This window comes from Gossypium arboreum, chromosome 9, assembly GCF_025698485.1.
Source record: "Gossypium arboreum isolate Shixiya-1 chromosome 9, ASM2569848v2, whole genome shotgun sequence".
NCBI classification, from domain to species: domain Eukaryota; kingdom Viridiplantae; phylum Streptophyta; class Magnoliopsida; order Malvales; family Malvaceae; genus Gossypium; species Gossypium arboreum.
This window is the reverse complement of record NC_069078.1, coordinates 54712326-54739477: the sequence shown is the minus strand read 5'-3', so window position 1 is coordinate 54739477 and position 27152 is coordinate 54712326. Positions and strand designations below refer to the sequence as shown.

The 27152-nt window shown below is 32.5% G+C and overlaps 1 protein-coding gene and 1 pseudogene across 1 annotated transcript; both read left to right on the top strand.

The window, feature by feature from the left end:
- Window positions 1–8938: 8938 nt before the first annotated feature.
- LOC108454679 (mitogen-activated protein kinase kinase kinase NPK1) lies at window positions 8939–13577 on the top strand. Its single transcript, XM_053018681.1, has 17 exons — window positions 8939–9446; window positions 9540–9578; window positions 9680–9745; window positions 9827–9937; window positions 10040–10120; window positions 10202–10279; window positions 10360–10442; window positions 10794–10875; window positions 10999–11099; window positions 11272–11311; window positions 11458–11517; window positions 11588–11634; window positions 11723–11948; window positions 12036–12269; window positions 12381–12688; window positions 12781–12848; window positions 13130–13577. Exons 1-17 carry the CDS (start codon window positions 9153–9155, stop codon window positions 13213–13215), a joined length of 2004 nt encoding a protein of 667 aa, XP_052874641.1. The 5' UTR covers window positions 8939–9152; the 3' UTR covers window positions 13216–13577.
- An 11952-nt stretch (window positions 13578–25529) lies between these two features.
- LOC108455056 (cyanidin 3-O-galactoside 2''-O-xylosyltransferase FGGT1-like) lies at window positions 25530–26912 on the top strand (annotated as a pseudogene).
- The last annotated feature ends 240 nt before the right edge of the window (window positions 26913–27152 follow it).

Below are 27152 nucleotides of genomic sequence, written 5' to 3'. Positions count from 1 at the left end.
GGTTTTATAGCTATTTAACATATTTAGCTTGCAAAACAAAACTTTTGCCCTGTATGCGATTTAGTCATTTTTCTCAATTAAGCTAGCAATCACTAAAATTATTTCACCAAAATTTTCATGCACTCATATAATCATGCTATAACTCATAAAATAACATTAAAAATAATTTCTCTAACCTCAGAATAGTGGTTCTAAAACCACCTTTCTGACTAGGCCCAAAATTGGGCTGTTACAATGCATATAGACTTTATGTACATACCTGTACCAATTCGTAATACTTACATACTTTTTTCTTTTCTTTGATATACCCATTGAATTTTCGTTTGAACCACTTGAAATACTAAAGGATATTCGAGAATCTTGTACATACAGTACCATACCAATGCCATATCCCAGATATAGTCTTACATGTAATCTCGTATCGATGTCAATAGCTTAGTTATGGTCTTACACGAAGTCTCGTATCGATGCCATATCTCAGATATGGTCTTACACGTAATCTTAGTAACCTTAATGTCATGACATTTGTATCCTATCTATTCCTAATATTCAACCGGGACTTTCGCTGTATCGAATCTCTGTCGGTCATTTCCGTAGTTTCGTACTCAATAACATTCACATTTTATTTCAATAATATAGCATTTTACCACAATTATACCAGTTAGGCATTTATACAAATATAATTTAATGCTTATTAAACATACGAACTTACTTCGGCATAAAAATGACGAAAAGGGCCTAACCATCAAATACTTGTTTTTCCCCCGTTCGAATCCCAAACCTTGTTTTTCTTGATCTATAATATCACATTTAACTTATTTAATCATTATACTATTCAAATCAGCCCAAAATCACATTATGGAAAAAAATTATATTTTTGCCCCTAAAGTTTCACATTTTTACATTTTAGTCCCTAGGCTCGTAAAATGAAATGTACTCAATTTCTTCAATACCCATGCCTAGCCGAACCTTATACATGCTTATAGAAGCCCACATTTTTCTTTTATTCGCATTTTAACGCCCATTTTACAACTTTTTACAAATATGTCCTTTTTAGGCATTTTCATCGAAAATCACTTAGCAAAAGTCGTTTATCAAACAACTAACATGCATTTTCTACCATTAAACATCAAAATACACAAATATTCATCATGGGTAAAATTTTAGACTTTGATTACGTCTTAAATTAGTGGTAGAAATAGATAGATCATGTTACGAGGATTTCAAAAACATAAAAAAATCATTAAAAATGGGGCTAAAATGGACTTACAATCGAGCTTGGAAGCTTGAAAAACCCTAGCCATGGTTTCATCTTGGTACATTCATCCATGGGGTAGAAGATGAGCAAAAATTGACTTTTAATTTGGCTTTTTAATTCATTTAATTACCGAATTACTAAAAAGCCCATAATGAAAAACTTTAGAAACATACCTAACCATGTCCATTTTTGTCCACCAATTTAACCAATGGTCTAATTACCATTTAAGGACCTCCAATTTAAAATTTCATAGCAATTAGACACCTCTAGCATGTAGAACTCAACTTTTGTATTTTTTACAATTTAGTAGTCATTTTGACTAAATTGAGTGCCCAAATGTCAAAATTTTTGAACAAAATTTTCACGAAATAATTCCATAAAATTGTAGACCATAAAAATATATAAAAAATAATTTTTTCTTCGTCAGATTTGTGGTCCCGAAACCACTGTTCTGACTAGACCCAAAATCGGGTTGTTACAATGTTCCTTGGATGGCAATTGAAGATTTCAACGCCACCCTCTCTTCTGATGATAAAAAAAGGTGGTCATATCAAAGGTCACAGGTGTCAGTTCTTTGGTGACTTTATGGATAAAGCCCTTTTGCATGATCTGGGTTTTCAAGGACCACCTTTTACATGGCATCGTGGTAATCTCTCTGAATAACTTGACAAGGCTGTGGGTAACGGCATTTGGATGGATCCTTTCCTAATTGTTCAATTTCCCATTTATATAGAATTAAGTCCAATCATCGTCCCCTCTTTTCTAAATTTTGCCATGAAGAAAGGTTTGCTCCTAATCGTCCTTTATGTTTTTTAGCTAGTTGGTTAAACCATCAAAATTTTCTTGACTTTGCCAAGGAGAATTGGAGCTTCGACGGTAATCTGTCTAGTACAATTGCTATTTTTATGGATAAACTTAGAAACTAGAACAAATGTGTTTATGGACACATCAACCAAAGGAAGAGACATTTAATGCATAAGCTTTCTAGAACTCAACATGCGTTGGACCTTTCAGGGTCTAAATATCTAATGCATTAGGAATTTTTTATTCATGAGGAGCTTGTAAATATTCTTCATCATGAGGAGATGTTTTGGAAGAAAAAATCAAGGTGTGAATTGTTGAATTTTGGCATCGCAACACGATTTATTTTCATAGACGTATTATTCAGAGGAGGAATTTTAATAAAATCATTGCTCTACGTAACACAGATAGGGATTGGGTTTTTGATCCTGAAGTTCTCAAAACTGAAGCGGTTATTTTTTTCTAGAATCTTTATGGGGAGAATCTAGGCTTGGTAGGAAGTATGCCTCCTAGTGCTTTTCCTAGCCTTAGCAATGAAGATGTTGACTTTCTCAAAAGGAATATTACGAATGAGGAAATAAAGGATACTCTCTTTGATATGGCACCCTTGAAAGCTCCAGGTAGCAATGGGTTTCAGGTTGCGTTCTTTCAGAACCAATGGGATATTATTGGAGATACCATCTGTGAGTGGGTCAAGAAAGTTTTCAAATGAGGTATCATCGATCCGGAGTTTAATAACACACTTATTGTGTTAATTCCCAAAGTCTAAAATTCAGAGAATTTCTCTCAGTTTCGACCCATTAACCTTTGCTCAATGTTGTACAAGTTGGTTATAAAGGTTATCGCTAATAGATTTAAGAGTATTTTTTTGAAGATCATAGGTCAAGAACAAGCAGACTTCATTGCTGGAAGAAGTAGTATTGATAACATCATTATTGCTCAGGAAGTTTTACACTCTATGCAGACTAAGAAGAGTCTCCAATGGATGGCAGTCAAGATTGATTTGGAAAAGGCTTATGATAAAGTCAGATGGGATTTTGTTTAAGCATCTCTCAATGCAGCAGGTATTCCTTCTGCTATCTTCTTATCTTCTATGCAGGTTTTATGGAATGGCAAGCCAACTCAAAAGTTTAGGCCAATTAGGGGTATTCGACAAGGCTGCCCACTATCACCATACCTTTTTGTTCTTTGTATAGAATGATTAGGCCATAGATTTCATGGAAACATCTCTACAGGAGAGTGGAGTCCCATTCGTTTATCACGCAAGGGTCCAAATCTTTCGCATCTTTTTTTTGCAGATGACTTGGTGATTTTTAGTCAAGCTAACTTATTTCATAGTGGTCTTCTCAAGGATTTTCTGAGTAATTTTTGTGAGCTATTTGGTCTCAAGGTTAATGCTAGGAAAACGAATGTGCTCTTTTCTCCAGGGGTGAATGAATATTTAAGGAATGTCTTTAATGGCATCATTGGGTCATTGGTTTTCAAGAAGTTAATGACTTGGGTCACTATCTTGGGGTTCCACTTTTTCATCGAAGAGTTACTAATAACATCTTTAATTTCTTAGTGGAAAGAGTTCGTAGTCGTCTTTCTAGTTGGGATGCTAAAAGACTCTCATTTGCAGGAAATGTTACTTTAGCCCAGTCGGTTCTGTTGACTATACCAAATTACCTTATGCAATCGACCCTTGTCCCTAAAAGAATATGTGACTCTATTGAAGAATTAGCAAGACAATTCATTTGGTGAGCTACGGATGGCAAAAGGAAGATGGCCTTAGTAGGGTAGAATGATAAATGTTAGCCTAGGATTCATGGAGGCCTCGGTTTTTGTTGTTTGGGGGATCAGAATAAAGCTTTCATGATGAAAATAGGGTATAATCTTATTACTGAGTCTGAAGCGCTTTGGGTTAAGGTCCTTAAAGCTAAGTATGGTTTGTGTGAAAGTATGCTGGACTCTACCATGAGGAATAATTGTTCCTATATGTGGAAAGCTGTTGCTAAAGCTTGGCTTCTGTTACACAGTAATATTATCTGGTCCATTGGTAATGGGAAGTCTGTTAGATGTTGGAAGGATAATTGGGTTCCCAATACAGGACCACTTAGTCAATATGTCTCAGGCCCTGGCAACATTGATCCTAAGACCAAAGTTAATGAGATGATTATAGGAAATGGTGATTGGAATCTTGATCTTTCCAGGTTATGATTGCCAAAAGAAGTGGTTAAACATATCATCAGTATCCCTCCTCCTTTAGTCCAGGCCGAACTTAATATTCTTTCTTGGTCTAGAACGACTAATGGGATCTTTTTTTATAAAGAGTGCGTACTTTTTGTTGAAAGAAGAGTCTTGGAACCCGAAGGAGGTGAATTGGAGCATGTTTTGGAAAATTCCAGGACCCTAACGTGTAAAACATTTCATATGGCTAATTCTCAAATAGAGGCTTTTAACTAACTCTGAAAGAGTTAGAAGGGGTATTGCGCAAGACGCGTCGTGTCTTCTTTGTGGCCATTTTAAGTAGGATATTCTTCATATTCTTAGAGACTATTCTTTTGGGAAGGAGATTTGGCACAATATCATTCCTGCTAACTAACTTGAAAATATTTCGGAGTGGTTATCCTCGAATTTGCAATTGATTTCTACAAATAAGTTGAGTGACTCATCTTGGGCTTGTCTATTTGGAATCATTCTTTGGCGCATCTGGAAGAACGGAAATTTAATCATTTTTTAAGGAAACACCATGACTCCAAAGGAAACTATCAGTGTTTCCTACAGTTGGGCGAAGCACTTTCTCTCTACCTATAATGAAGTGGTGGCATCTCAGACGAAGCAGTCTTCAAACCGCCATAACTCAGGTACGTGCGTATTCTTTAATACTGATGGTGCTGTTAATTTTGTGTCTGGTTTTTCTGCTGCGGGTGGTGTGATACATAATAGCAATGGGGAGTGGATCCAAGGCTATAATCACTTTTTGGGGGAATGCTCAGTTGCGACTGCTGAATTATGGGGCTTATTGGATGGACTACTTATCTTTTAGAAACAAGGCTATGATGAGATCATTATTCACACGAATAATCTTGAGAATGTAATTTCTATCAGTGACAACAAGCACGGTGGTCCAAAAAACTCTCTAATAAGGAGGATTCAACAAATTCTAGCCTTTGAAGAGAATTGGTCCTTGAATTATGCTTCCAGAGAGACAAATCGAGTAACGGATGCTTTGGCTAAAATGGCTCTATCAAGTGCTGAATCGTTGCAACTATTCGAGGATCCCCCTTTGGAGATTAAAGAGATCTTGAAGGATGATAACTCTCTTGATAATTTGCTTATGGTATTATCTATGTAAATTTCTTAGTTTATTTTACCAAAAAAAAATCTTGAATGTTAGGAATTTGAAATTAAAAGAAAAAATTTATTTATATATATGGATGTAAAAATATTTTTAGATTAATATTTTAATAATTTAATAGTTAAAATATATGTTTTATTTATGTAGCAAAATTAAATTTTTCAACCATTCATTTTTTGTAAGAAAAAGTTTCAATTGTTAAATACGGTGACAATTATATTGAGAACTTTTAAATGAGAATCATAATAATTAAAATAATCTTAGCCATTAAATCAAAATAACGATGCTTAAATTTTTATTTATCTTACTTTATTTAAATAAAATCAACAATACTCAAATTTTCACTCTCTCTCTTTTACCGTGTAATTAAATTATTAAGGTAAAAATTGGATAATCTTTACTTTCAGATTTAATTTTTTGAAAAATAAAATAAAATGAAAAGTAAGAGGTTAGGATTATTGAGATTAATCAATTTGTGTATTAGATATTTGTTTTTTATTGAAAAATTGGTTGACCGTGTCATTCTAAAAATGTTTGGAATTTTTTCATTAGTTGAGTAAAAAGTGAGTACTTGAAATCAATCAAGAAAAAAATCTCATTTTTTTAGAATAAAATTGTTGACAAATTGTTTCAATCAAGAAAAACAAAGACCTAATATCTAAATCGATTAATCGTAATAACTCTAATCTCTTACTTTCCATTCCAATTCTTTGTCAAAAAATATTTTAAGTAAAGATTATCCAAAAAAAATCACTCTAATACTTCAATTACACTATAAAAGCAAAAAGAAGTAAAGAAAAGACCGGATGTTGCTAGTTCTATTTTAATAAGGTAAGATAAATACAAAATTTAAGGTTTAGAATAATTTATTTTGATGTAATGGCTAAGATCATTTTGGTTTAGATGGTTCTTATTTTAAAAGTTTTCATTATAATTCCCACTCATTAGATCAATAAAGTAGAGATATAGGATCGATTCAAAATTAACATACACAATACTTACAAATATCTTGATAATTCAGCGGTTGAGTGATTAAAATATTAATAGTATAAAAAATTATAAAAAAATATAAAATCACTTCAATTTTATATTCAGTTTTATTTTATAGAAATGCAAGTAAATCCCTCCCAATTAAAAAATATAATATAAGAAAATGAAAAATAGATAGAACTAGGGGTGAGCATTCAATCTAGTCGAGTTAAAAAATTACGAGTTAGTCGAGTTGACGAATTCTATTTTAGTAACCGAACTCAATTTGAAATTTTTTCGAATCGAATCGAATCAAGTAAAAAAATTTCGAGTTGAGTTAACGAATCCTATTATTTATACTCAATGTTACGATTACATGGACCGATTATTTAACTAGTAGACGAAGTATAAAATTATTTAACTACATAAATAATATAAAGGTTTTGCTTTTAATTTAATGGGTAAACATTTATCAAAAGAACGTAGTTTTGTATTTTAATATAATATTTTTGACTTTTAAGTTTAATAAAGATAAATATTTATCAAAATGACGTAATTTTGCCTTTTCTTATTCAGATTTTAGGATAACTTGAACTGTGTAATTTATATTTGAGTTAAATTGAAAATTTGATTTTTATTCAAGTTGATCCAATTAACTTGAATAACTCGAATTATTTAATTTAAAATTTAAATTTTTTATGAATTTTTTGAATCGATCAATTTTATTCACCTCTAAATATAACTTACAATGCATAACTTATGAAACGTATCGATTAGCATTAGGAACTTATCAACTAATATAGGTGATCTTTGCTAATATAATTCCCCTTCAATTTTGTATCGAAGAAACTAATAGAATTTTGGTTTTCTTTACAGAAAATTTAGTTTAAGTTAAAGATTAGATCATCATGGCAAATAATTTTCCTAACAAATAATTGAGTAATATAATTCATGACATTTCATCTTTTTATCGCTCTTAAATCTTAATTTTATTTAAAATTTTAATTATTTTGATATTTTTAGATACAATATTAAAAGTAAGGACGAGGTAATATAGTTTAAATCCATACAAAATAAGTGTATGACAAAAATTTTAACCATCAATTTATTCAAATCAAAACTTAACTATTTTAAATTGATATATATCAAAGTGTACTATTAGTAACACTTATAAAGGTGACCTAAAAGAACATTCTTGATCTCTTCTACTGGTGAAGAGTTTCAATTTCGTCTTTGAGTTGATTACACAATTCGCTTCTTGAATAATCTTCACCAATTAAATCAAAAATGTATGGGTTCAAAGAGTCGGTGCAAATCAATTGAATCGTGATATAAAATTAGTTGAATCAATTTTTATATTTTTTTGCTGATTGAGTCTTAATTTAGTTGACATTAATATTATTATCGATATAAAAAAATGTAAGTTTGAATACGCTAAAATATATTATTTTCTTATTTTTATAATTATTGGTGCACTATGAGGAAAGTATCACCATAAGAATTGAGTTTCACCCACACCACCCTACTTATTTAGCTCCCTGGTTTTACTAGTTTTCCTGCACAAATTTAAAATTTACTTTTAAATAAAAACCCTATAATCTAAATATTTAAATATTAGTATCCAATTTTAAGACATTATTAACAATGGTGCAATTTTTCTGCCACCTCATTTATTATTCCTCACATTGGCTCAATCTCCCTTAATTAAAATTGTTATTTTTAAGTTACCGAATCAGTCCTTACTACATCAACTAAATTTAGAAAAGGATATCTATAATTCACATTTCTCAAAATATAAATATACAATTTTTTTAATTAATAATTTTGACTTTAATATTAAGATATGCATAATTATGGTATTAGTGTTTTCATTAATTAAAAAAACAATAGATTAATATCCACATTTTCATAAATTTAAAAATATTTAACATTTTGGTAAATTAATCTCCATTTTAATTTTAATCTAATTTTACTATAGAAAATACAAAAATTATAATTGAAATCTACAACATCTAAGAAGAAATGTTTATATATTGTTTGAAATACGTTTATAATACATATTATTATACAATATGAGTGTAATGATTTTTACGTACTTGTAAAACATCGCTATATCTGATGTAAGTTGATTTAAACGAATTTCAACACGTAATTTAATAATTCCAAACTATTAAAAATTTTGATCATTTAAAATTTTATATAAATATTTTGTAAAAGAATTTGATTTAAAATAAATTTTATCTTATTATATATTAATTTCATACTTAAATTATTAGTGAAAATTTAAATTAATTAAAATTTTGAATAAATCACATAATATAGTTTGATTAACACATATATTCAAACTCAAAAACTAAGTATTTAATAATAATAATAATAATAATAATAATAATAATAATAATAATATTAATAATAATAATAATAATAATAATAATAACAGATCCAAAATGGAAGGGAAATGAAATTAATCAAAATAAAAGTCGCACTCTCCGACTTTCCTCAACCACCACCGAATGTAACGGTCACTAACATTTTTAAAAATAAATAAATATAAAAAAGCCATTAAGCCTAAAGATTTGAAAATTTAATCTTTGAAAGAGTTGAACCCGAGACGACGACACCCATCATTTTTTTCCCATTTCTTTATTTTTTCAAAAAAAAGAAAACAAAAAAGTTTTCCCTCTCCTTTCAAATTTTCTTCACTGTCCCTTCTCCATCTCAAACCCTAACACCTCCAAATCTTTAAGCAAACGGATCTGAAGAAAGAAGATTTTTGTACTCTAAATGCAGGAGCTTGTTGGATCGGTTCGCCGGTCCTTTGTCTTTAGGTCTTCAACCTCCGGCGACGATGCCGGTGGAGGACTTGGAGGCTTTGTTGAGAAGATCGGCGCCAGCATTCGCAGATCGCGAATCGGCTTGTTCGCTAAGCCACCTGCTCCACCCGCTCTTCCTTCTGTTAAAAAAAGGGACGCTCCTACGATCCGGTGGCGGAAGGGCGAGTTGATTGGTTGTGGCGCCTTTGGTCGGGTTTACATGGGGATGAATCTTGACTCCGGCGAGTTACTAGCTGTTAAACAGGTGAGTTGCTGTCAATTGAGAGAGTGATGTTTTTGCTTTTCTTCTTCCTTTTTTTTTTAATATTTAATTTTCATTATATTTTTGTTGATGAAGGTTTTGATAGCGGCAAATGCTTCAAAGGAGAAAACACAGGTATAAAAGGAAATCTTTTACAAGATCATCTGAAAGTGTGTTTAACACTATACGCTTAATAAGATAATTTTCGTTTCTTTAATTGAATTGATTATGGGTAGGCTCATATTAGAGAGCTAGAAGAAGAAGTGAAGCTACTACAGAATCTATCACATCCAAACATAGTTGTAAGTGTGATTGCTGTAGTTCTATTTAAATTTTGATGTGGGTAATTTATAAACTATAACTCACTATTTTGTGTTTGTTAGAGATATTTGGGCACCGCAAGAGAGGACGATTCGTTGAATATTCTATTGGAGTTTGTACCGGGTGGATCCATTTCCTCACTTTTGGGGAAGTTTGGATCTTTCCCCGAATCTGTAAGCTATTGTTTTGTGATTAAGTTTTAGAATGTTTAGTGTTTCCCCTTTTCCACAAGACCGTGATAATTTTGTTTTACTCACTAAATTGCGTAAAAACAGGTTATAAGAATGTACACTAAACAACTTTTGTTGGGACTGGAATATCTTCACAAAAATAGAATCGTGCATAGAGACATCAAGGTACTTCATTTTTTCTCATTGAAAAAACTGTTGCATTTTCGCTCGCATCTGTTTGATTTTGGTGTTGTGCTTTTTATGCAGGGAGCAAACATTCTCGTGGATAACAAGGGTTGTATCAAACTAGCGGACTTCGGTGCATCCAAGAAAGTTGTCGAGTTGGTAAAAAAACTAATTTTCTTTCTTTTCCGTCCATGCACTAAAAATTATTCATTTAGAGTGACGGCTTTCTGTTTTTTTAGGCTACAATAAATGGAGCCAAATCAATGAAGGGAACTCCATATTGGATGGCTCCTGAAGTTATTCTCCAAACTGGGCATAGCTTGTAAGCAAATCATTAAACTTCATGCTTATGATAAAACTTTTTCAAACTTGTCTCGAGACTGGAGACATATATAATCATGGTTCCTTTGTGTTTCTCCTAGAAAGTTTCCTTTGAGATTTTCAGATCAGCTGCTGGAATCCTTTTCATATATTGCAAAATTATTTCATTTTCAAAACAAAAATGTATAAACTGTAGAAGCAGCTTACGATATAAATCATTACAAGAATCTCCGAACCTTAGATTTATAGTTGTGCAGCATATACACTTGCTTGGCCTGAACTAAAATTTCATGCTTGTAATCCTTGCTATCTGATATTAGGAGCTTATCTATTTTGGTCTTCTATTTCCTAGCTCTGCTGATATATGGAGTGTTGGCTGTACTGTGATTGAGATGGCTACTGGAAAGCCCCCTTGGAGCCAACAGTATCAGGAGGTATGTACCGGAAGCTGCTAGAAAACCACCATAAATATGATTTATAAGAATAATCCAATTCTAGGCTGGAATTCGCTTGATTTTTTCCCCTTAGTTTAAAGACTGAACTGGTGTTTCTTTCAGGTTGCTGCTCTCTTCCATATTGGGACAACTAAATCTCATCCACCCATCCCTGAGCATCTCTCCCCTGAGGCTAAAGACCTTTTGTTAAAATGCCTACAGAAGTACATTCTTGATATTTATTTTTCTTGTCGTGTTAGAGTTTCATGTTTTCTTTATCGGTTCTCTGTTTTCTAAAAAAGCCAATAAAATAGTTGAATCATACATAATTTGCGAGAGCTTATATTTTGTAAAAATTTCAATTTTGTTCTAATCAACCATTATTTTTGGTGCCAGGGAACCAGGACTGAGACCTAGTGCATCAGACTTGCTTCAGGTAATTTGAAATCACTGACCAGTTTTTGCCTGAACATTTCATAGATAGTCATACCTGTTACAGTACATGCATTTAGCCATGGATATGACCACATATATAGTATTCTGTTCACTTGTAATTTAACATCTTCATCTTAATAATTGCAGCACCCCTTTGTCACTGGGGACTATCAGGAACCTCATGCGGTGCTTCGTAGATCAATTATGGTAACTCTGATTGCATTAGCTTTATTATTTTATCTTTTATTCTTTTGACCTTTCTTGATCAATCTATCAGGAACCTGAAAATCTGGAGATGGCATCTGGGGTGAACCTGAGAAGCTCGTATGTGTCCAAATTTCAGGGACTATGTTTATTGATTTTTCCTATATGTAGGTTGAACTTAATGCTAATAACCATATTGATGTCACAGAATAAATTCGGATATCAGGTCAACCTGCACGGGTTTAAAGGACGTTTGTGAAATGGGTAGTGTGAGTTGCTCTACAGCATTTCTTGGGAAATTCTCAGAACCAGGAGCCTATTGGAGGGGAAGCAATTGTGACAATAGCATGTGTGAGATAGATGACAAAGATGATCTAGAATTTAATGCTTCTGTAAAGTTCTCCTCTGTTTTATCATCTGCTGACTTGAATAAAGTAATCATCTGTTCTTGGAAGTCCCCATTCTCGTCAGATGTCTATAATCAGCTCAAAATAAATTGCTTAATTATTTATTTTCATCAGAGTTTCAATCCCATGTGTGAACCCACTGAAGACTGGCCACCCAAATTAGATCAAAGTTCTGAGCTACGCCAAAGTGGAGTAAATTTGTCTTTGGATGAAACAATGGAAGCTGCTAGCACTGCTGGAATGTCTGGTAAGGAGGAGAATGGCTTCACTTTTCTTTGTGGACCTCCAACAGGTGATGATGATGAAGAAGTAACAGAGTCAAAAATTAGAGCCTTCCTGGATGAAAAGGTGTGGTTTGTTTTTCAAATTCAATGATCTTTTATGGATGATTGACAGGATCATATTTTTTCCACGAAGACTTGTATGATAGAAGCTAATTCTGTATTATCATTTCACCAGGCTCTGGAACTGAAGAAGCTGCAATCTCCTCTGTATGAACAGTTCTACAACACATTGAATGGTAGTCTTCCAACTTCTGTTGGAACTGCAAATGGTGAAAATATTTTGAGCTTACCTCCTAAAAGTAGGTCACCTAAGCGGCTGCCTAGCAGAAGACTCTCAGCAGTTGCTGATGCTGCCAACATGGTCAGCTCAAAGAGTCGTATGAATCATTTCTCAAATACTGCAGTTGTTCATGACCAGACTTTACAAGAAATTCAGCCACTGTCTGTTGAGGAATGGAAAGGGCAGGATATAATTAGTCCGAGGTTTGTTAATGCTTCTTTGTGGTCTGCTTTAGTTTATCCTTGCATACAAAAAAATTATTTCCTATTCTCTAATCTTGCTAATGACACTGCAGCATGAGCTTTTCTGAGAGACAAAGGAGATGGAAGGAAGAGCTTGACCAAGAGCTTGAGAGAAAGAGAGGCATGTTGTGATTTTCATCTCGTTATCTCAATTTCTTCCAAGCTTATATAAAAATATGTTATTGGAACTTGAAACTGAATTAAGCTTCTCAATTCTTTGCATCATGCATGGTGGGGATACGATGCAGGCATATTTCACGTGCATATATGGTTAAAGAATGGAAGCCTGCTGTTCTTTTGGCTAAAATGACATTTTATTTGTTCCATGTTTAGTTAAAAGTTCATATGCAGTAAGACAGTTAATCCCTTTGAGATGCCTAACAAGCAAAATGTATAATGCAGAGATGCTGCGGAAGACTTCATCTCCGAAGGATAAGTTTCTATTTGGACAAAGAGAACAAATACAGTCCCCATTTCCTGGCAAGTAAATGTATCCAACTTTACCTCTTTTGATGTTCCATTGGGACTGTTCATTTCTGTATTCTATTTTTGGTGAGAATGATGCCCAATAATGTTACTTGGGCTTTATTTATGAGTGTCAGATACGAATATGTATTTGATATAAGTATATTTAAATTTTTTTTTCTTTTTTCTTTTTTTTTCTTCTATAAAGTTCTTTCATATTTATGGAAGATCTTTGGAAGAGCCATATATGTCTCAAACATGGGGTACTTAAAGAAAAATGAAGTTGGAACAACGTAGTTGGAGTAATAATCTATAAATATGCATGAGTAGCATGGCAGTACGATCTTCATGCTGTATCATGGCTCTTGATTTTCAGCTAAATAAATTTATTATAAGCATTTATAGTTGCTTGTTGCCTTTGTCTTTCACCTTCCACGGAATTGGTCTAATCATTTAAGAGGATATACATGAATTGACAAAAAAAAAACTAAATTAAATTGGAAATTATATATTTTATTTTATTTCAAAATTTAGGTACTTAATTGAGATTTAACTTTATACTCTTAATACAAAAACTAATAGCATTAAATTAATGAGAAAATACTTGGTATAGAAGTAGGATTAGAGATTGATAAATGTTTTATAGAAATAGGATATAATATTAAAAATAAATATTAAAAAAATATGTGACAATTTTTGAGACACATGATAAGCTTTTAAGAATGCTTGTAAAATAAAAAAAAAAAGTACACTCTAATATATATTTAAGCTAATTATATATATTTATTTATTAAAATAAATTTAAAAATATTGAAAAAATGATGTTTTAATTGATTGTATTGAGAACTGAATTTGCTTTTGATTTTTTCTTGAGAGGTTGTTGATTCAAATAAAGAAATCAATTTCTTTGAATTTCGAATTTCTGTCAGAAAGTTGTACTTAAAAAGTTTTTATTGGCTAAAGTAGGGACAAAGTGTTACGCACTCTATGGTTTTTGTTGCAACTGAAGATGGATTCCATTTAACTTTTAATCTGATTTCTTTTTTAAACATAAAGTTTTAAAATATTAAAAGGAGGGCATTTTATGTTCGATTCGACTCGTGAATTACAAATAGAATCCTAAAGTATTTTGGTAATTTGTATTTCATATTTTTTTAATGTAATAGTTATGTTTTATTTTAATGTGGTATTTGTATTTAATAAAATTTATATATACTGATGTTTAAAGATAAGGCTCAACTAGCATAATATGTTGTTTTTGTTTTTTAATTGGCATATTAGGCCCTTTTTTCTAATTTAGATAAATAGGTCGATTTTGGAGAGAGTGTGAAAGCACATTCAGTTGGGCGCGCTTTTACACTTTCTTTTCTTGACTTTTTTTTTTAATTTTTTAAGGTTCAGGTTTAGGGTTAAGGTTAGGTTTTTTATTAGGAATTAGGGTTTAGTTTTTAGTGTTTCAGGAGTGAAATTGTGAAAATTTATATGTAGATTTGAGGGGCCAGTGATGCAATAACACGTCTTATAATACATACATTTCATATGTCATGTCAAGATAGGGTCATTACCTTAGAAACCCATCTTGTGGAAGTCAAGTTTCAGGTTGACAGTGCTTGATACGATCACGTGTTCGAGTTTAGCCTGAGCTCAGTTGATGGTCGTTATGCGGTTATGAGTTCAAGCTTTTTGGATACTTGCAAATGATTTCTTATACATATCATACATAAGATTGATGTTATAATCATAGGGAAAAATGAAAGGCTTTCTCGTGTAATCAACGTAGTTTTTTTTTTCTCTATTTCCAAGTAGTCGATATCTTTAAACTTTCATTATTATGTGAATGCTAACATCGAGGTGGACACAAGGGGGCTCTTAGGTGAAGAGTGGATGTTCCGGAGCAGTAAAGATCAAAGTCAAGTTGGCGCAGCAGTGATTGTAGTTATTAATGAGTTGTTTAATAATAACTGTTATCACCTCGAAAGGAGTATCACCTTTACTGCACTGCAACAACCGCTGCTCGCTTGAAAGTCTTCTTACGTCCATGGCAGTATCAGCCTTCAGATAAGAAGGAAGGTTAAATATACTGGCTGAGTGGAAATGAAGAAAAATTACACCAATTATAGCGAGAAACCCCACAGTTTTTCCATATGATTTCTTTAAACTTCTGTATGGTATTTATAAGGCAACATCTTCGAGTATCTGAAAAGTTTGAGCTTGTTCTCTTAAAAGCATGCTTTAACTTGATTTTCTCTCTTCTCCTACTTCTATTTTCTTGAATCTAAATTGATATTCTTACTTTCCACAATCTCTTTATTATTTTTCTCTCATGGTGGTTATGAAAATTCTTCTGATTTCTAAGTGAAAATGATAGATTTTTTGTGGAAGGACCAAATTATAAAGAAAGCAAACTTTCTTTCTCTCTTCATGAACATTGGAATTAAAAAAGTACACTATCAGTGTACAAAATACTCACCCTTTTTAATATGAATATGTATATTTATAGAAATATTTTATATATCGTAATTTGGAAATATTGTTGGAAAAAATCGTTTATGAAAAGCATTTGTTGCCTAGCAGAAGTTTAAAATGTTTTCATAAATTCGAATTTTTGTTGTGTTATCTATAGCAATAAACTTTTTCAAATTTAGTATATGTATTTCCAAGCTAGGGAGTTATGCCAAATTCAGGCTTTCTGTAAAACCCCCAAAAATCGTTACATTATAAAAGTAGCAAAAAATCAAGAACTTATCCTCAATAAAGTGAGATAAGGAAATAACACTGACAAAAAGAGAAAGCTGAGTATTGTCAAAGAAAATTTTAATTAAAAAGTATGTTGAGATACATTAATTTAAAGCAATTACTAAATCATAAGTATGAAAAAAAAATATGGCTCAAGTATAAATATTAAAAATTTGAGGGATTAAAATGTAAAATGAAAAAGTTGAAGGACCAAAAGTGAAAATAGCCTAATTTACTGTGACATGGAATTGACATGTAGGGACCAAATTGGGTAAGTGGGGAATTATAAGGGATTAAATCGCGATTTTACCAAATTAAATGATTATTCAATGATGGAATTTTGAAAGATCATAAATGGTAAAATGGTTATTTACCAAAAAAAAGAGAATTCTAAAATGTAATGATTATGTTGATGATGTTTTGGTGATATTTTAAATTAATTAATTAGATAAATATTATTTTATTAATATTTTAATAAAATATTTTTGAATATTTTATTTAATTATGCCCTACATCATATAGAACACTTGTAGACAACTATGCTACCGCTTGGGCTAGCTCTTCAGGTAACTTTAGGTACTCCAGCTCTCAGTAAAGTGAAGAGACAAAATCCTGTTGAAAGATTTATCGACTCCAATAAAAGCGATAATTCGAAAACTCTTTCCGAAAGAGTTATCCTCACTCCAAAACAAACCTGCATATAAGAGTAGTGTGGGAAAACAAAGGATTTCTGGGCGGATAACAATCATACCATATGGTTAAGAAATAACATGGGCAGTTATGCCATTCTGAATATATATAAATATATGTATGTACAAATATATAATATTAAACAGCAACTTTAGAACCAACCAGTCATGCACGTCACGTACTCATGCATGTACTGATCTAATTCTTTTTTATAATCACATTCGTGTTTTTAACGATTTTCCCTTTTACTTTCATTGTATTTTTAATTTTTTTAATATTAACAACAAAATAAAATAATTAACATATAACATAAATATTAGAACAGCATTGTTCCTCTACATACATTGCTTCACTTTCCCATATGCATGCCCATCTTCCAATTAATTATATATTCCCTATATACGTTGTACTTTTCTTGTGTATTATATAATATACTTAATTTAATAATTCATATTAAATATAACATGAATACAATAAAAATAATTAGGAAATTCGTGTCACAATATCATTCCAGTGTCGCGACATTGACCCTATTTCCTTATTATGACCCGAATAATCCCCGAATGACTCCCTTTTGTAACCAAAATTTAAAATAAGCCTAGAAATAACTCGATTAGATTCAAAAAGTCTATTTATGTTAACGTAAAGTCTTGAATTTGATGATTGGATTAACTTAGTTCTAGCATCCAAATGTAACATCTCTTGTTCAGAACGTATCGATTCATCCCAGTTAAGGGGTGCTACAAAGAAAGGAGAAGAAAAGAAGAGAGCAAAATAATGAAATACAAAAGAAAAAGAAAGAAACTTAAAAAGACAAAAACAATTAAATTACTCGAAAAGAAATATATAATGACTAGTTGTGTAATTTGATCTGAAATTTTCATCTAAGTGCCACAACTACTTATTACATTGTTAACAACAATTAACAAATTATTGACAAAAATGTAATAATTGAAAGTATTAGTAACTATATTGTAACTTTATTGAAGTTTAGTGACAAAAAAAGTAAGTTAAACATACATAAATGATAAACTTTTGTAGTTTAGCCGAGTATCATAGTACATAAAAACATACAAGAATTTGACTCAATCTCATTGTTTTCAAAATCGCTATAGCCATTCGAAATATATTCTATAAAATAAAATTGTCAATTATAAATTAATTTTCAAAATCAATAAATTTAAAATTGAGAACCAAATTAATTTTATTAGTTTAAAAACCAAATTTGGATTTGGATTTAAATAAATTAGATAAAGAGATTTAAAAATTTTGATGTTTAAATTTAAAAATTAAAGAATAATGTAAAAATAATTTATCTTTGGGATAATACTAAAAGTAAGCCTATACTTTTCTCCTATATAAAGTAAGCCTATGCTTTTCTCATATATATATATATATATATCCCATCATTGCTATGTTTTATTATTCACAAGTAAATATTTACAATGGGTTTAAAAATGTTGTTTTTGATTTCTTTCTTTCAATGGGTTTTATTGGTTCAATCTTTGGAGCCATTTGTTTATGACGTAATTTTTTCAGGAGCCATTAAAGATGGAGAGAGTGATGATACAGAGGTTTATTTTCTTCTTAAATGCTATAGTTAAGAAGGGGAAGTTTATGATATTCTAATTATTTATTTATATAACTATTGTAGGCATTCAAGAATGCATGTTATGTTGTCTGTAGTTCTTATGTCTCTTCAAGGATATTTCGTGTTCCTCATGGACAAAAGTTTTTGTTGCAACCCTTGATTTTTAATGGTGAATGTCGATCAAAAAATATTACTTTCCAGATAATTATTATTATTATTATTTTCATATTTTCTTTAATTTTATGATATTATTTACAAAAATTTTCAGGTTATTCAGATTGATGGCATACTCGTTGCCCCAAGTGATCCATCTTTGTGGAAATGCAAAGATACAAACTGTAACAATTGGATAACCTTTCAACATTTTGATGGCCTCATCATTCAAGGAACTGGAAGCCTCCATGGCCAAGGACAAAAATGGTGGCAAATAGGTTGCATACAAAATAAAGTGGTAAGTCTATCACACACATACTATTATTTTGGATATTTTGCAGCTTTTTAATGTTTGCTTCAAGACAATTTTATATAATATAATATGTATTTTTTTTAAAAAATTCTTATATTTGTCAATTTTTCTATGTCGACAGCATTGTTCATCTCGAAAAGCAGCGGTATGCAAATTGATCATGTCCTTTACTTATTAAAAATATGAGATCTTTTCTTAACAAGCATTTAGTCTCAATTTTATTTATCCTTTTATTGTTTGTTTTGTTTAGGGCTTTGCCATTTTAGACTCTAAGAATGTGCATTTTATCCATTGATAGTCGAAAATGGCATATTTCAATTGAAAGATCTTCATTCGTTCATGCCTCTAAACTCCATACCAAAGCTCCAAAAGACAGTCCTAGCACTGATGGCATTCGTATCGAACATTCCACCAATGTTACTATAACATGATATATGTAGTTTCATATAACAAGTATTGGGTTTGACTTTTTTTTCCCTTCTTTTTAGGTGATGATTGTATAGAAATTGGAGATGGGTCAAAATATATTAACATTAATTGGATTTTTTGTGGTCCAGGTTATGTGTGAAAAATAAAATAGAATAAAATAAATAAAAATAAAGAACACATAAATTTTACGTGGAAACCCTTTCGGGAAAAAAACCACAGGCGAGAGGAGAAGAAAATTCACTATGTCGAAAAATTTTTACTCTAATACAAGAGGAATAGACTATGTCTATTTATAGGCTTGCAAAGCCATATTCTAGTAGGATTGAAACACCTTATCCTAATCAATATAAAATAGATGGAGTTTAATAAGGTTTAAAACCTTATTCTAAAATAAAATAAAAGAAGTCTAGTTCTATATGGATTTTACTTTTATTTTATTTTCCATCGTATTTTATTTAAATAAGAATTTGGGTCACTTAATTCTAACAATCTCCACCTTGACACAAATTCTCAATGAACAAGTTCTTCATCGCGAACTTTCAATAAACAAGTTCTTCACCTCTTCCAAAAAACCCCTTAAGGGTTTAACTTCAACAATGAACACCAACCAAGTCTAAGCAATGCTCAAACTTGGTTATAGGAAGTGACTTAGTCATCATATCTGCAGGATTTTCATGAGTGCTAATTTTGCTCACAACAATATCACCACGAGCAATAATATCACGAACAAAATGATACCGAATATCAATGTGTTTTGTTCTCTCATGAAACATTTGATCTTTTGTAAGAAAGATGGCACTCTGACTGTCACAAAATACTGTGCTGATTTGAAGATCTTCATTGAGTTCACTAAATAGTCCCTTCAACCAAATAGCTTCTTTACAAGCCTCAAGAATCGCCATGTACTCGACTTCCATTGGTAGACAAAGCGATGTAGTTTGCAAAGTGGCTTTCCAACTAATTGCACAACCTCCGATTGTAAAGACGTAACCTGTGAGAGATCTTCTTCTATCAAGGTCTCCAGCAAAATCAGCATCAACATGCCCTATAACTCCATCTTTAGTTCTTCCAAACTGTAAGCAAACATTAGTAGTGCCTCGTAAGTATCTTAAAATCCATCGAATCGCTTTCCGGTGTTCTTTACGAGATTCGCCATGTATCTCGCTAACTGCACCGATGCATATGATAAATCGGACGTGAACAAACCATAGCATACATGAGAGATCCTCTTGCACTAGAGTATGGAACATGTGACATGTACTCAATCTCATTATCGATTGAGGAGATAAGGCCGATGAAAGTCTGAAATGGTCGCTAAAGGAGTACTAACAGGCTTAGCACTCTGCATATTGAACTGCAAAGAACTTTCTCAATGTACCCTTCCGACTTAGGTACAATTTACTTGCTTTTCTATCTCGAGAATCTCCATACCAAGTATCTTCTTTGCTGGTCCTAAATCTTTCATCTCAAATTCTTCACTTAGTTGGGCTTTAACCTTTCTTATCTCTCTTTTATCTTTTCTTTGCTATCAACATGTCATCAACATAAAGAAGTAGATACACAAAAGAACCATCAACATTTTTCTTAAAGTAGACACAACTGTCAAAACTACTTCTTTTGAAATCATGAGAAGTCATAAAGGAATCAAACCTCTTGTACCACTTTGTCTTGGTGATTGTTTCAAACCGTAAAGGGACTTTTTCAGCAAGCAAACATAGTCCTCTTTTTCGAGACTATAAAACCCTCTGGTTGTTGCATGTAAATATCTTCCTCAAGTTCTCCATGCAAAAATGCGGTTTTACATCTAACCGCTCAAGCTCCAAATCATGCATGGCCACAATACCAAGCAAAGCTCGAATCGAACTATGCTTAACAACCGGAGAGAACACATCATGAAGTCCACTCACGGAATTTGACTGTAACCCTTTGCAACAAGCCTTGCTTTATATCCGGGTTCTTCAACTCACGAGTCCCTTCTTTCTTTTAAACACTCATTTACAACGAACGACCTTTTTACCTTTAGAAAGTTTTACAAGATCCCATGTTCTGTTTTTGTGGAGTGATTCCATCTCCTCTTGCATAGCAAACATCCACTTTTACGAGTCTTCACACTAATCGCCTCGAATAATTAAATGGCTCTTGATTCGCATCTATATCTTCACCACATTTAAAGCATAAGCAACTAGATCAACCTCAAGATACTTCTTTGGAGGTTTAATTTCTCTTCTTGTCCTGTTTTTGGCGATAGAGTATTGCGGTGAAGAAGCAACTCTATTCTCAATTTTTATCTTGGCTTGAGGAGTTGATTACGTATTAATCGATGCTCCACCGCTTTTGGTTTTCTTTATTGGAAGAGTCTTTAAGAGATAAGTTAGGTAGCATAGCGGTTTCATCAAAAACAACATCTCTGCTAATCACAACTTTTCTATTTTCAGGACACCATAACTTATAGCCTTTTACACCAGCTTTATAACCAAGAAAACGCATTTAATGGATCTCGGTTCCAATTTTCCATTATCAACATGAGCATACGCAGGACACCCAAAAATCTTTAAATCGAAAAATTAGCGGGATTACCGGACCATACCTCTTGTGGAGTCTTTTCTCAATGGCAACGGATGGAGATCGGTTGATCAAAAACATGCGATGAGAGGTCGCTACGCCCAAAATGACTTCGTAAGTTGGCATTTGACAACATACATCGAACCTTCTCCATGATCGTTCTGTTCATTCGTTCGCAACGCCGCTTTTGTTTGTGGAGTATGACGAACTGTCAAGTGTCTCATGATCCCTCGACTTGCACAATCTATTAAACTCATCGAGCGTAACTCTAAGCCATTGTGCATGCGGAGGTATTTTATCTGCTTTTCCGTCTGCTTTTTCAATCATAATTTTCCAAGACTTAAATGTGGAAAACACATCGCTTTTCGCTTGGGAAGAACGCCCAAACTTTTACGGAAAAATCATCAATAAAGGTTAGCATATAATTAGCTCCACCTCTCGAAGGCACTCGGGCGGCCCCACAGATCGAATGGATATACTCCAACGTTTCCTTCGTGTTATGGATTCCTCTAGTGAATCGAACTCTCTTTGCTTCCCAAAACACACGGTGCTCACGAAATTCAGTTTGCAAATTCCTTGCCCATTAAGAAGTCCTCTTTGCTTAATTACGCCATGCCATTCTCACTCATATGCCCTAGGCGCATATGCCAAAGTTTAGTAATATCATCATCGACAAGGAAGAGGAAGCGGCAATTTGCATCACCATAATGATAGAACCACAGAAAAACATATAACTTGGCAATCTTTCTTTGCCCTTTCATCACAACAAGGGACCCTTTGGAAATCTTTAAAACTCCACTTTCAATGTGTATATCATACCCTTTTGAATCAAGAGTACTCAACGAAATTAAATTTCTTTTCAATTCGGAACATGCCGCACGTCACTAAGTGTTCGACAACTCCATCAAACATCTTAACTTTAATTGTTCCAACACCGCGATTTTACATGAAGCATTATTTCCCATCAAAACAACACCTTCGATCTTCGTTTCATAAGTTGTAAACCAATCCCGATTGGGACTCATGTGGAAGGTGCAGCTGAATCAAGTATCCACTCCTCGCTTACTTTAGAATCATTGATGAAGCAACTAGAAGTTCACCATCGCTGTAGTCTTCTACAACATCGCCTTCACCGAATTTTCCGGTTGTTTTCCTTTTGATTCGCAGCCTCCCTTTTAATCTTATTTTGTAGCTTATAGCACTCAGATTTAATGTGCCCTTTCTTCTTGCGAAGTTGCAAGTTTTACCTCTGTTTGAAGATTTCGATCTACCCTTAGATTTACCACGAGGATTCCGTTCTGTGTTCTACCACGATCATCATCAACATTCCGGTCTTGTCTCCCACGAACAATGAGACCCTCTCCCGAGAGTTGGGTTTAACCACAAGATGCTTCATCTTATCATACGAGGTTAAAGAATCATAAACCTCATCAACCGTGAGAGACTCGGCTATATAAAATCGTGTCTCTAAAGGTTGAATAAGACGGGGCAACGAACAAAGTAGAATCAACCCTAGATCTTCCTTATCATCTTGAACCTCCATGGCCTCCAAGTTTGAGAGAATTTCTTTAAACAACATTAAGTGTTCGTGTACTGACGCACCTTCCTCCAAACGATGAGCATAAAGACGCCGCTTCATATGCAACTTGCTTGTTAGAGTTTTCGACATACATATTTGTTCTAGCCTCTTCCATAATGCAATGCGCTTTTCTCTTTCATCACATCCTGCAAAATTTCGTTGGACAAATGCGGATGTAATTGTGTTAATGCCTTTCGATCCTTACGCTTCTTCTCTTCATCATTAATGTCGAAGGCATCTTATCTATCCTAGCGGGCATCCTCTAGATCCATCTGCAAGAAGCGCTTGCATCTTAATTTGCCACAACGCAAATCTGGTGTTGCGATCCAACAATGAATTTCATACTTCAAAGACGCCATTACCGTGATCGAGATGAATAACCCTAAGCTCGATACCAATTTGTGAAAAATAAAATAGAATAAAATAAATAAAATAAAGAACACATAAATTTTACGTGAAACCCTTTCGGAAAAAACCACAGGCGGAGGAGAAGAAAATTCACTATGTCGAAAAATTTTTACTCTAATACAAGAGGAATAGACTATGTCTATTTATAGGCTTGCAAAGCCATATTCTAGTAGGATTGAAACACCTTATCCTAATCAATATAAAATAGATGGAGTTTAATAAGGTTTAAAACCTTATTCTAAAATAAAATAAAAGAAGTCTAGTTCTATATGGATTTTACTTTTATTTTATTTTCCATCGTATTTTATTTAAATAAGAATTTGGGTCACTTAATTCTAACATTATGGAATTAGGTATTTTTTTGTTTGTTTTGTTTCTCACTCTTGTAGAATTAGGTATTTTGATTTAAAATTTTTATTTTTTACACAATTTTTTACTTATTTAGTTTTTATTTGTCACTTTTATATGAAGTATTGGAAGTCTTGGTAAGAATGGAAGAAAGGTGACAACTGAATATGTTACTGTAAGTAGAGCTAACTTTTATACTACAGAGAACAGAGTTAGAATAAAGACATGGTAGGTAATTAAAATTTTCATTATATGCAAGACATATAAGGTTTGAACATTTATCGTTTAATAGAGTAATTAGACCTATTATTATTGATCAATACAGTTGTCCTCCTCATCAACACTGCAATAATCATGTAAGTTTTATTTTAATTAATGTAATCATTGTGTTCACATTAATTTAACACATATATTGTAATGATGTTTTTGTATTTTTTTTAATTTTACAGAGTACAGTTGTGGAGATTAGCAATATCTTGTGTAATGATTTAAGAGCGACAACGAATAGTGAAATTGCAGTGGAACTTTCATGCAGTGAGTCAGTTACATGCAAAATATCCGCATGAAAGACATACAATTGAATTACGGAATAAATAATGAAATATATTATGGGCAACCCAAATCTCATTGTTCGAATGTTGTTCAAAGTTGAGATGAAGGAAATGTTTATCCAAATGTTCCTTGTTTAACAAAAAACTTAAGTTATTAAGTTATTGGTTTTGGATGTAATAATTGGTTATATTTTGATTCGGACTGAGGAAGTGATTATCCAAATGTCCCTTAATGTTCCATAAATAAAAATAAATAAATGCATGTTTTTATATCTAAATTTTCTACAATATTCTTCTCATGTTATGATTGGTTATTATTTTATTGAAATGATTAGAGATAATTTACAAAATAAAAGCATTTTAAACAAAATATTACACCAATTTACGTGCCATAGCCTTTCACAACTAAATAGGTTTTAATATTAATTTTGTTTTAGTTTTCATTTCAATGTTTTAATTTTTTTATAAATATTTTCCACAAGTAAAAATGTTATACTATCACTTTAAGATTTAGAAAATGAAACAAATTAATTATGAACTATAACCGAGAGAGATATCCATATGTTATGTAATTAATCAAACAAAGAAATGGATGGTGTAGGTCAGTCCATAAATTATAATATATTTTAATAAATAAACTTTTAAATCAAAGAACCGTTGAACTAAAGTTTTAGAACCGTAAACTTGTTTCTTTAAAAAATATTTTGGTACACTTACTTTAAAGATTCGGGCATAATTTGGTTTTTTAGTTCTCTTCAAACAATATTAAGTACTGATTTTAGTAAGAAAACCAACCAGTTATAGTTACAAGAGTTTCCAGTCGTGGTATTATATATGCAGTTTCATGGATTGCATTAAGGAATTCGAGCTTTCTTTGCTTTCGAGTAAATAATTTCAAAGAGATTTTAGTCATTCTGGTTCACCTAAAGCAGATTTGTTAGGTTAAAATTTAAGATTGTTTGCAACACTTACCAATTATGGCAGATAAAAGCTTTCACATCGCAATGTACCCATGGTTTGCCCTTGGTCATATCACTCCATATGTTCATATGGCCAACAAACTAGCAGAGAGAGGCCATAAAATTTCCTTCTTTTTACCACCCAAAACACAACATAAGGTTGAGGCTTTCAATCTCCATCCACATCTCATAACCTTTATTCCAATCGTTGTTCCGCATGTTGAAGGTTTACCTCTTGGCGCCGAAACAACAAATGATGTCCCTTTCCCTTTGCATCCTCTCATTATGACCACTATGGACCTCACGGAACCTCATATTGAAGCTTACCTTCGTGAACTCAAACCCCATTTTGTCTTCTATGATTTCACTTGTTGGTTGCCAGCCTTGACTCGTAGGTTAGGTATCAAGTCCGTGGTTTATTGTATCATTAGCGCTGCCACTATTTGATATCTTCTTAGTCCAGCAAGAAAGACTCTTGAGAAAGGTATGATAGGGTCTGATCTTTTAGAGCCTCCAGAAGGTTTCCCTTCTTCAAGTATTAAATTACGTGCACATGAAGCTCAAGCATTAGCCGCGATAACAACTATGGATTATGGAAGGGGTCTTTCATTTGTAGAACGCCAATTGATGACTTTAAGTGATTGCGATATTATTAGTTTCAAGACATGAAGGGAAATCGAAGGGCCTTATGGTGAATATATGGGGAGCCAATTTGGAAAACCAGTCATTTTCGCAGGTCCAGTAGTGCCAAATCCACCTAAAATAGAACTAGAGAAACAATGGGAAAAGTTATTAAGCAAGTTTGAACCTAAGACTATGATTTTTTGTGTATTCGGAAGTGAGTGTGTTTTGAAAAAGGATCAATTTCAAGAATTGGTTTTAGGCCTTGAGTTAACAGGTTTGCCATTTCTAGTTGCCCTAAAACGACCAATGGGAGCTAAAACGATCGAGTCAGCCTTGCCAGAAGGATTCCAAGAAAGATTAAAAGGAAGAGGGATACTTCACAGAGGTTGGGTACCACAACAACTAATCTTAAGGCATCACTCTGTAGGGTATTTCGTGACTCATTGCGGCTCAGGCTCTTTAGCAGAGGCCATGGTGAGTGATTGTCAATTGGTGCTGCTACCCCATGTTGGAGATCAAATAATTAGTGCAAGATTGATGGCTGGAGACCTAAAAACTGGAGTAGAGGTTGAGAAAGGTGATGAAGATGGAGTATTTACAAAATATGATGTTTGCAAAGCAGTAAAAACTGTAATGGATCAAGATAATGAGTTGGGGAACGAGGTAAGGACCAACCATGCTAAATGGAAGGAGTTCCTTTTAAAACCAGGACTTGAAAACTCTTACATGGATGATTTTGTTATGCAACTGCACGCCTTGGTGTGTGATGATTTCTAATGTAAATTTGTTTCTAAATTGTAATATTATCTTCTTCTTTTTTAAATTTATTATTAGCATTATCTTGATAACGGAATTCGATGTTAATAACTCAATACATTTAAAGGATTTTATTGAATTTGAGATTTAACTCTATTTTAATTTTTTATAAATTTTAATTGAGTTTATTTTATGAATGGTCTTATAAGCTAAACTTCTGAAATTGTATTGAGCTAGTCTGAGTTGCATTGGTAACGAATT